Source organism: Helobdella robusta, assembly GCF_000326865.2.
Source record: "Helobdella robusta unplaced genomic scaffold HELROscaffold_39, whole genome shotgun sequence".
NCBI lineage: Eukaryota > Metazoa > Annelida > Clitellata > Rhynchobdellida > Glossiphoniidae > Helobdella > Helobdella robusta.
Genome location: NW_008704865.1, coordinates 1,671,462 through 1,684,304, shown reverse-complemented (window position 1 = coordinate 1,684,304; position 12,843 = coordinate 1,671,462). Strand labels below are relative to the sequence as shown.

Below are 12,843 nucleotides of genomic sequence, written 5' to 3'. Positions count from 1 at the left end.
ATGAATGAATGAATGAATGAATGAATGAATGAATGAATGAATGAATGAATGAATGAATGAATGAATGAATGAATGAATGAATGAATGAATGAATGAATGAATGAATGAATGAATGAATGAATGAATGAATGAATGAATGAATGAATGAATGAATGAATGAATGAATGAATGAATGAATGAATGAATGAATGAATGAATGAATGAATGAATGAATGAATGAATGAATGAATGAATGAATGAATGAATGAATGAATGAATGAATGAATGAATGAATGAATGAATGAATGAATGAATGAATGAATGAATGAATGAATGAATGAATGAATGAATGAATGAATGAATGAATGGATAAATGAAAATAATAATAACATAACAGTACAAAAATGTCTAGAGAAGATTTGCATTGTACATTAGCCGCTTGGGAGCAGTAAGAGAATGAAGAAAGCATTTCGATAGATAGCCAATGACTTTTGTTTTTGCATGTGCGTCTGTCTCTTTGTGTGTGTGTGCAGATGTGTGTGTGTTTGTATGTGTGGGTGTGTGTTTGTATGTGTGTGCATTTTTTTAATGTTTTTCATTTCGATTTTCCAGCACGGTTATTTTGTGCACTAGCTCAAATGTCTTTTTGGTACGTTGGCTTGTTTTATAATTTTCTTGCCACTGCTACTACAAATACCATTTCTATTACTGCTGCTACTCCCATTGCTACTACTGCTGCTGTTGTTGTTACTGTGGTTTAATGTAGGTTTTGTTGTTAATGATTTTGAATGTGTGCACGTATGTGTGTGTGTGTGTATGTGTGTGTTTTCGTTACTTATTTATGTGTTTTTAAACTTATTTAAAAAAATATATATATATAATTTAATGAACTCCGATCATTAATATATTCATGGCCAGAGTTCATTGATCGATGGATTGATTGCTCTTAACAACATATTCTTTGCACGCATCGTGAAACATCTTAGTTTTCATGATTTTGTTGTAGCGGTAGTTTATGTTTTAACATAGCTGCAGCAGACATTCATTCATTCGTTCGTTCTTCCATTTGTTTATTCATTCTTTCATTCGTTCGTTCTTTCATTTGTTTATTCTTTCAATCAATTGTTCGTTCGTTCGTTTGTTCATTCATTCATTCATTCATTCATTTATCTTCCCCTTTTATTACTTCACCCAATGATTTATTTATTTAATTGCTTGTCCGTGCACTAGCATTACAGAATTATTTTAATTTTAATTTGTTTATTCAGTCATTCTTCCGTTCATTCATTTTCTCAATAACTCACTCATTCATTTACTCACTAACTCACTCACTCATTCACTCACTCACTCACTCACTCACTCACTCACTCACTCACTCACTCACTCACTCACTCACTCACTCACTCACTCACTAACTCACTCACTAACTCACTCACTCATTCACTCACTCACTCACTCACTCACTCACTCACTCACTCATTCATTCATTCCTTCACTCGTTCATTTTCGTGTAAAGATGTTTCTGCATCACGTTCTTTATGTTTATTTTTCCATCTGATCAATATTCCAGTTCCCGGGGTGTCGGTCATGATAGTGATCTTCTTACAGGCGATGATGATGACGATGGTGATGATGGCGATGATGATAATGACGATGATTATGAAATGCCGATGATGATAATGATGAAAATGAAGATGATGATGAATGTGGGTGGTGATGAACACCATCTATAATTTAAAAAATGAATTACTGAATGAACAGTCAAACGAACAAACAAACGAACGAACGAATGACCGAACGAATGAACGAATGAACTAAATGGATAGATGGATGGACTAAAATAAACAAGAAAGAATAAACAGATGGATAGAACGATAAATTAATGGTAAAAACGAATAAAATAATTTACGTAAAATGGTAACAAGCACTCGATATAATGTTTGTAAGAATGGTCATTAGCCGACCATTCAAATTCCACGGTGGCATGATTCCTTGGCGGTGCGTGTGTATTTTAGAAATTTAGGATTTTGATATTTTTAACTGAAATGGTTTGTTTTTTCGTGTTTGTCTGCTTGTTTGTTTGTCTGTCTGTCTGTTTGTTTGTTTGTTTGTTTGTTCGAAGGTAAGGTATGTATGTTCGTCTGTGAGTGTGTGTCTGTGTGTGTCTGTGTGAGTTGGAAGGAAATTTACTTTTTGGCCCCTAACAACATATTTTAATGATTTTGAACTATAATATATGCATCTTGTTATTTTTTAAAATGCCTTTATATACATACACACACATACAGACACACACAGACACACACACACACGCAAACATAGACGCATTTATATGTGTAACATACGCAAACGCACTGATATTTATGCGCGAGTCTAGCAATGATAGTAATTTTCATGCTTTAAAAGCTACAATTAGACGAACGTTTATGTTGCAATTTGCAAGTTTGTCCTATTATTAACCTCTACCTTTCCTTTCTTTGACTTTGTATGTATGTATGTATGTATGTATGTATGTATGTATGTATGTATGCATGTATGTATGTATGTATGTATGTATGTATGTATGTATGTATGTATGTATGTATGTATGTATGTATGTATGTATGTATGTATGTATGTATGTATGTATGTATGTATGTATGTATGTATGTATGTATGTATGTATGTATGTATGTATGTATGTATGTATGTATGTATGTATGTATGTATGTATGTATGTATGTATGTATGTATGTATGTATGTATGTATGTATGTATGTATGTATGTATGTATGTATGTATGTATGTATGTATGTATATATGTGTATTTTTGTTTGTATATACCATCATATTGTTGCTAATAAACATGTATATTTAAATTCGTGACACCAAATAACCACATATAATTAAAATTAATTTTTAATAAATTGTGCTAGAAAGAAAAATGGAGAGAGAGAGAGAGAGAGAGAGAGAGAGAGAGGGAAAGAGGCAGAATGAAAGAAAAAAAGGAGAAGGAGAGAATGAGAAAAAGACAAAGAAAGACAAAAAGAGAGAGAGAGAAAGAGAAAAAGAGAAGAAGAGAGAGAGAAGAATCCAAAGAAGAAAGTCAAGTCTCCGACGTAAAAGTTGCTATTATACGTTCTTCCTTTTGAGTTGCGTAATTAGAGGGATGCATTTGATGTTGTTGTTGCTGCTATGATTGTTGTTGGTGTTGTTGATGTCTCTGCTGTGCAGTTGTTGTTTTTGTTGTCGTTGTTGTTGTTGTTGTGTATTTTTGATGTTGTCGTTATAATAACAACCAATTTGTTAGCATTGATATTTCAATTTTCAGGTTTTGAATATTGTAGTTGAAATTTCTAAAGTATATTCATACAAGTATATATTTGTTCTCATGTGTACACACATACAAACAAACAAACACTGTTGTATTTGTACACTACTCAAATACAAATATTTTTGCGTACACATACACTGTTCTACACAGACCTACATTTGTTATACGCACAAACATCTTTGTACACACATATATACCATTGCATTTCTGTATTTTTTTTTTATTGATTTTCTATGGCTTTGATCATATCAGCATCTCAGAAATTTGTCTTCAGCCGATATTGTAAGGATATTTGAATGTTTCAGTTCGTCTGTGTACTTTATCTGTGTTTGTGTGTGTGTACGTGTGTGTGTGTGTGTCTGTGTTTGTGTGTGTGTACGTGTGTGTGTGTGTGTGTGTGTGTGTGTGTGTGTGTGTGTGTGTGTGTGTGTATGGTGTGTATGTGTGTGTGTTTGGTAGTTTTTGTGTGTGTGTATGAGTTTACGTGTGAATATATGTTGTAGTATTATTATTACAGTGTATACTTCTCGTGTTTCTACCTATATATTGTACAATCTTTATTACAGTGTGTTCTTCTTTTTTTATTCCACGGAATATTTTTAGCACAAATAAAAAATTATATCAAAAGAAGAAAAGTATTAATATTAATTTTATAAAAATAATAAAGAAAAATGAAAAATTACTTTGACGGCAAATATAACAAAACAGAAACCCCAGCGAAAAATAGATTGAATGGGCAAATATGAGAAATTGTTGTGTGCACTTTTGAAATGCATGCTGCTTCTATTGTTCGCCGTGTGATGAATGTATCAACTGTATCAACTGTATCAACGTGTATCAGCTGTATCAACACGTGTATCAACTGTATCAACGTGTATCAACTGGATAATTTTCTATCTCATTGCATCATATCATATAACATTTTATATAACACTGATTTATAAATATTGTAAATATTTTATGCTTATAATGTTGTTAGAATAGAATTTTTTAATTTTTTTTAATTTCATTTTCGAAAAAACTTTTTTGAAGGTATGTAACTTGGGATCTCCGGTCATAAAAATATTTAAAAATTAAATAAAAATAAATAAAATGATTTCCGTTGTTTGAAAAAAAAAAACAAAATTTTTTAAACACTCGAAAAAGAATCTGTTTTGATGCTTTTTATAACCTGCAATTTATGAGATCACCGAGATAAAAACCTTCAAAAAAGTCAAAAATTGTAATTTATTCTGAAGTTTCGTATTTTTTTCTTTGAAGGTATTTATGACCGGAGCTTCCCCAAGTCACATCCATCTGATAAAACAACTCGTGTCGCCGTCGTCGTCGTCGTTTTTGAAGCTGTCGCGAGAGTGGTATCGAGTCCAGTGCAGTCTGCCTACTGTACAACAAAAAATCACTTCGCCACTACATAAACATTTTAAATATTTTATTGCAAAAAGAGTGTATCAATTTGTTGATGTGTTGACTTGTAGCGATATCACACTTGCAAACACGTCATCCATCAGTGCGTTGGGTCGGCAACATCTTCAGACCACTAATACATCAACAGTGTCAGTGAAAGAAATGATACATTTTGTCACACCGAATCAGTATAGTTTTTAGCTAAAACATTCAAGAAGAACAAACACAGAATGAAGCTCCCAGTCGTCAGCTCTATAATGGAGAAGGGCTTCTTAGCCGACCTCAATGAAAGAATTCAAAATCCAGAATCGCAACGTTGTTTGGTGCTGGTCATCGTCTGCATAGCCCTCCTTCTGGACAACATGCTCTATATGGTCATCGTCCCCATCATCCCTATCTACCTGGACGAAATGAAGGCAGACGAGTTGGCTGCCCAGTTGAATGCTCTGTCGAGTACATCGAACGAAGCCCTGGCAGACCAACAGTTCATCTACAACAACAACGTCGATAAAAATAACGACATCAATCAACTACTCTTGCAAACAACACCTGCTCCAAATGCCAAAAACAAAAGTTTTAAACAAAAGAATGGCGGGAAAACGAAAATGAAATGGAGGCGTAGAACAACTCCAAACCCTTTCAACTCATCATATTACAACGATACTTTCTTGTCGCAGAAGAATTTAGTTGGAAAAACTGTTCCGATTCTGGTGAAATATTCTGGAGATGAAAGCACCGACGCGAGAGTTGGCATACTCTTCGCTTCGAAGGCTCTCGTGCAGTTGTTCATCAGTCCAATTAGTGGGACAGTCATTGACAGGATAGGTTATGAAACGCCTATGATAATTGGATTGTCCATTATTTTCTTTTCAACAACCATCTTTGCATTTGGAAGAAGTTACGCGCTGTTGTTCATAGCTCGAAGTCTGCAAGGAGTAGGTTCAGCTTTCGCCGATACCTCAGGCCTGGCGATGATAGCTGATCGTTATAAAGAAAATGCTGCTCGTTCGAAGGCGCAAGGCATTGCTTTGGCTTTCATTAGTTTTGGCTGTCTCTTTGCTCCTCCGTTTGGTGGATTTTTTTACAAGTACGCAGGGAAGGCGGTCCCGTTTTTACTGCTGTCTTTAATTGCTCTAGCAGATGGTGTGATGTTGAAACTTGTCTCCAAACCAGCAAAGAAAAAAGAGAAACAGACTCTATGCGACAATGGTTTAGAGAAGAAAGGAACTCCTATTTATAAGCTCATTTTAGACCCATACATTGCTCTTTGTGCTGGTGCACTCGTCATGGCGAACGTGTCACTAGCTTTCTTGGAACCTACGATAGCACGCTGGATGAAAGAAACTATGAAAGCAGATGAGTTTCAAATTGGCGTCGTTTGGCTTCCACCATTCATTCCACATGTTTTAGGAGTTTACGTAACAGTAAGGCTGGCTAAACTCTACCCGAAACATCAGTGGCTGATAACTGCTGTGGGGCTTTCGTTGGAAGGAATAAGTTGCTTAATCATTCCATTCTGCTCCAACTTTAAAATGGTCATTCTCCCACTGATGATTGACTGTTTTGGAATTGCTTTAGTGGACACGGCCATTCTTCCGTCTCTGGCTTATTTGGTGGACCACAGGCACGTTTCAGTGTACGGCAGTGTCTACGCCATAGCTGACATCTCTTATTCGTTGGCGTATGCATTTGGTCCAATTTTAGCTGATGAAATCTATCAAAAAATTGGATTTTTCTGGTTAAACTTTGGAATATTTTTAAGCAACGTGCTCTACGCACCTCTGTTGATTTTTCTGAAAAACGTTTACAAGTACAATGAATTTGAAGCTGAAGAAGACGAAGGTTACGTTGGTGAAGATGGTGGCGCTAAAACTCTCTACCAGGCAATACCGCAACAGACTGATGTTATATCAATCAAAAGATTGGACAACAACAGAGGAAGCACATTCGATCAACAGCCAGCCCACCAGATCCTCACCTACGTATCCAGTAAGGACGGTGCCACCGTCCCAAGCACGCAGACGATCGTCATGCCACAAAATAACAACGCCGAGTTTGATTTCAATAGGATGAACCATAGTGCAAAATCACTCGCAGATGAAAGTTTACGTCACAAACAACAACAACAACAGCAAAGTCCTCCTCTCCCTCAACAACAACAACTACGACAACGAGTCGATCCACAGCAAGTTAGAAACCCATTCAAGACCAACAACAACAACAATGACAATGACATTCTTTCTTCAAATGTCGCTCACAAAGTCAACCCCTTCTCCAAACATGATTTTTGAAACTGTAGATAAAAAAATTTAAAATAAATAAACATTATATATTTAATTGTTGTTTTTAGCATGTAGAATTTGAATTGATTTACAATAATGTGAATTTACGTGTTTATATAGAGATATATTAGGTGTAATAATTTTATTACCGTCATATATTCAGTATATACATACACTAGTTAGAAAATTCTCTACTAAAACACTTTCATACTCCTATGAAACTTATTTCAGCTTATGAAACTTTTAAACAGCGAGCAATTTAATTATATTAATATCCAAAATGATATAAGGATGATAGCCTGGTTAAAAAAGTTTGACGTTAAATAGATTTTTTTCCAAGAACTTACATTGCAAACTGCTTACAATCACTTATTCAGCCTTCTATAGCAGTTAATTTCACTGCACGGCTATTATCTCTCGGTGATACATTAGTAGCTAAGCAGTGCTCAAGATATCAATTTTGGAAGTATCAAACCGCCAGAAGTAGATTGTAACTTTTTATTTTAATGTTCATTATAGATGTGTCGTGTCGTGTTCATTTCAGAATTTGTTGCAGCTTATTAAATGTAAAGATTTATAGCATTTTGTAAAAAAAAATTCAATTAACAATCTAAGTTAAATGCAAATTGCTCGAATGATAATGCTAGCAAGATATAAGATGCTTAATATAGAATTCATTTCTATATGAGCAAACACTCGATATTGTGAAAATATTGTCGCAAGCATTGGGGGGGCTTTGATATGTGATAGGCCTATATGTAACACGGAATACTTTTTAACGGGTTAAAACAAAACTAATGTTTGGTTAATTGTAATTATTATAGCCGGGTTTATTAGGAAAATTAAATTTTAGTAAAATGTAAACCCTGTAATGTGTTTTACATTTTTTGACTTTTTAGATACTCAAATATCAAACAAAATTTTTAACGAAATCACACTGCAATATATCAAACAGTTCGGCCATAGTAAAAATTATTATTTACTTCCAGATGAAGATTAAACTTAGACACAAAAAATGTAAAAAAAAGTACGGACAATTCAGCCTTCAAAAATCGCCACACCAAACCAAAAACCAAAAAAATTATTTCAACATCTGTCAGAGGCCATATAAATATTTACACAAATATTTATTGATAATTTTCACACGGCATATTTTAACTTAAGTTTACTTTTTTCGTGTTATTGATTGATAAAAATTCAACAGCTAACAATAACAATAATATCGTCAATAACAGTAACAAAAATAACAATAATAATAATTCCTACCCCGACGTAATCTATCAATGAATTGCAAGAAATTTTTTCTAAAATGAATAATAATAAAATATTATAACATTTTAAAAATAATAATAATAGCAATAATAATAATAACAATAAAGAATAATAATAATAATAAGGTCAAAACGATTCGTTCAAATTAAATGAAATCTGGTACATGATAAAAATACGAATAGAATTTTTTTTTTTCTAATTTAAATCATGCAAATCGTTATTTAATAAAATCATTAAATAAAATTATATTAATAATAATAATAACAATAATTATTATTATTTTTATTATTATTATTTTCGTCCGTCAGAAAGTTTCCTCTAAACAAATAATCACATCAATAACAATAAAAATCGATAATCATGATTAGTATTATTATTTTAAAATGCGCTATTATTATTATTATTATTTCTATTATTTATAATTATTATTTCTATTATTCACAAATAATATTATCATCGCGTTTTCTGAAGTTGTTGATCATGAATTAAAATTAAAACGATGTTTAATGTATGTCAGTTTCTTCGAGCAAGCGATTCCTGCTATTATTGTCATTATTATTATTAATATTAATATTTATAATAATAATGTGAGGAATAAAATTATGATAAAGCATGAAACACTTTAAAGAAAATTGCTTTGAAATTGACGTTCATGTATCAATTGTTCAATTGTACAATAATTCAATTATTGTATATGGTTATTAACAATACCCCATTCCAATTTTGTACCGACAATTTTGATAGCAGTACCGGCTTTAAAATGTATTGCCTATACCAATAACGATACTCATCTATTTGTAGTATTGCCAACAATACCAATACCTTTATATTTAAAAGCGGTGCTACCAGCTAACAACTGAAATGTCATACATTATAACGCGTTCTGTGGTTTAATGTATAACATGGAAAATGAATTCATAACGATAAATTCTTTGAATCAGCTGACTGAATGAGTTTTTAAAAACCAACAAGAAGAAGCGCTAAACTTTGAAATTTGAGATAATCATTCGTATATTCACTTGACGCTCAAAAGCATCGGCATCGAGTATTGATTTTTTCTGTCTGAAAAGTATCGGCGATATCAAGTAGTTCGATACTCGGTATCAAAGGTACTGTCGATGAATAAGTTTCACCGATGGCCATATTCCGGCAGTAACAACCCTGTATATATATATATACTATTAATATTATTGTTATTAATTATACGCTATACACACACACACACACACATATATATATATATATATATATATATATAATTATTATTATAAATAATTATTATCACTATTAATATTATTGTTATTAATTATACGCTATACACACACACACACACACACATATATATATATATATATATATATATATATAGAGAGAGAGAGAGAGAGAGAGAGAGAGAATATTGTATGAATTCTACCGAATTGTTGGCATTAATCAATCATCATTTTCTTGTTCTTCATTGTCATTAAAGTTGGTAATGACGTAATCATTCTTTGTTGGGTGTTTGTTTGGGGTTTGTTGACGTCTAGTTCATTTTTGAAGGTAGCAGCTATTTCGAATCTCTTCCATTCCTCTAGTAGGTTATTCAGCGTAGCTGATGTATGTTGAACTCTATTTTCTTTTGACTCTAACACTCGGGAAAGATGAAAATGAAGCAATCGACGCTTTCCGTTCTGGTTTGGTTGTCAGGTTTCGTCGGTCGGTCAGTATATCCCAAATAAACATCCAACAAAGAATGATAACATCATTACCGACTAAAATCAATAACAATAAAGAACAAGAAAGGAACAACAACAAAGAAGATGATGAATACGACTCCAACTAAGTAACCCACCTTTGCTAAGTTAAGTAACTAACTTTGCTTTGTCGTTATAAACTATATAAACCAAACCTGCACTGAAGATGATTTGTGAAAAATTGAAATTAGGCCTATCTACACGATGAATTTGGATTACAACAGTTTTATAGTTTTATTAAATTTTCTAAATGAACTTGGATAATAACTATATTTTCATTAAATCGAACAATTTCCTGGAACTTCTTGTTATGAAAATTGAAAAAGATAAACCTTAAATTGATTTAATGCCAACAATTCGGCAGAATTCATACAATACTGTATAAAATATGGTCTCCTTCCAACATATATATATATATATATATATACATTTATATATATATTTATATATAAGTATATATATAATATATAGATACGTTATATACATTATATATATATATATATAAATTTGTTGTTCTTTCACATTTTTATGATTAATTAGTCCATACGCCGTGGCTTTCACATTATATGTAAATAAAACAGTTGAACAATCTTTGTTTTTCGTTACGTCATAACAACAAGAATTATAACAAAATAATATGAATTATAATAATGTTTATAGCAATAATAATCATAATAATTATAATAATAATAATTATGGTTGAAATGATATTTTGTTGTGTTAGTTTAAATTGTAAGATCCTTTTAAAAATTGTATCTATTTATTATTATTATCGTCATTATCGTTATTAATATAATTATTATTATTATGTTTATTATTAATAATATTATTATTATTATTGTTTATTATTTATGCTTTTTTTTATCTATCGCATAGTTATAGTTGTAAGAGGCAAAAACATTGTGACAAAGAGTGTTGAAACCGTATTTTTGCTTTAAACATATTATTTTTATTTTAATTAACTAGATATTAACAATAATAAAAATAATAATGATGACTATGATTATGAGTATATATTACTTTTATCATTGTTGTTGTTATTATTCTCATTTTATTATAATAAAATGAACTGTTCTTTTCATTGGTGACATGCAATTGCTTCTGTTTTAGATATCTTTTTGTTTAATTAAATAATAGATCAAATATATTAATAAATTTAATAAAAAGAAATGTATTTATGTGTATACATTATGTGTATATGTTGTGTGTGTTAGTGTGTATGTATGTATGTGTGAACGTGTGTATGTATTAAGATGTTTATGATGACGATGATGACGATGACGATGATGATGATGACGATGGTGGTGGTGGTGGTGGTGATGATAATGAAGATGATATGATGCCGATGATGATGACCATGGTGATTGAAACATATAATATTTATTTATTAGTCTGTTCAATTTCAGGATGAACATTGGAAAAAATAATGACATTACGCACGATTTTGTGTTATATTTATGCCGGAAATTATTTTATCTTTGGTGGAATTAAAAAAATTTTCCTTTATATAGCGCATAAATTAGAAAAAAAAGATAAATATATACGATGGCGATATTAATCAACTTTTATACATATACAAACACACATACATATATACATACATACATACATACATACATACATACATACATACATCCATACATACATACATACATCCATACATACACACATACATACATACATACATACATCCATACATACATACATACATACATACATAAATACATACATACATACATACACACACATTAAAATAGATTGGATTGGCTGCTAGATCGGTCAGTCAATTCTAAAATGTTTGCTATGTGGACGGCTGAATTGGTTGCTGCAGCCGTTATGGTAACGCCTACCAACCGCAAATATGTTTGCGCATGTTGCCTTGTTTGTGCGTGTGCGTGTGCTTGTTTGTATATTTGTATGTGTGTATACATATGTATGTGTGTATTCATATGTATGTGTATATACATATGCATGTATGGGCGTTTGTGTATGTAATGTATGTTTATTCATACATATGTATTTATGAGATGTTTTTTTTTTGGTTAAACATTTAAAGGTTTCATGTGTTTGACTGTGTATGTGTGTCATATGTGTTTTAATTACTTGTGTTTGTTTGTTTGTATGTATGTTTGTATGCATGTGCGTGTGACGTGTCTTTGTTTGTTTGTATGTATATGTGTGTGTGGTGTGTGTTTGTTTGTGTGCGTAAGGCTGTGTGCAATTGTGAGGAAACAATGAACGTTTCATAAACTAATCTAAATAATTACGGACATGTATGAGTGTGTTTTCTTCTCTCATGTTTGAGAACGCCTGCTATCTCCTCTGTTACACACAATCAATCCAATGCATTTTCTCGTGATAACATCTCTACCATTCCCTACGTAGTCCCCTTCATGTTCCTCCACTGATTGCATCAAACATATGCTGCTACTTAAAAAAATACAATACAATAGAGTTTGATTTGTACAAACAATTAAAGTCATTAATACAAAATTTTGTATGCACCAACATACGAATGTACAATCAAGTAAGTGTGTGTGTGTATGTGTGTGTGTGTATGTCTGTGTGTGTGTGTTTGTGTGTGTTTGTGCAGTATCTGCAATACAGATTTGATTGAATATAATGCAAATTTAATGATTTTTTTTAAATATATTTTATTTGAAATCATTTATACGTAACTTAGCATGAACGCGTCAATATAAAATGGTATAAACTCTCATTTGATAATATTGGACAGAACGTACTATGATATAAACCAGCGCACGTGACCAATTTACCAGTCCGAATTTTAATTCCCTCCCTCCATTCCTCTTCCTTTTCCGTCTCTTCTTTTCTCTCTCTCTCTCTCTCTCTCTCTCTC

The 12,843-nt window shown here is 31.8% G+C and overlaps 1 protein-coding gene across 1 annotated transcript; it reads left to right on the top strand.

Moving 5' to 3' along the window:
- Positions 1-4,953: 4,953 nt before the first annotated feature.
- On the top strand, positions 4,954-6,689 carry HELRODRAFT_157477 (hypothetical protein; the record flags this gene model as incomplete). Its single annotated transcript, XM_009024154.1, has 4 exons — positions 4,954-5,120; positions 5,182-5,269; positions 5,374-6,556; positions 6,655-6,689. The coding sequence occupies 4 exons, from the start codon at positions 4,954-4,956 to the stop codon at positions 6,687-6,689; spliced, it is 1,473 nt and encodes a 490-aa protein (XP_009022402.1).
- Positions 6,690-12,843: the final 6,154 nt, after the last annotated feature.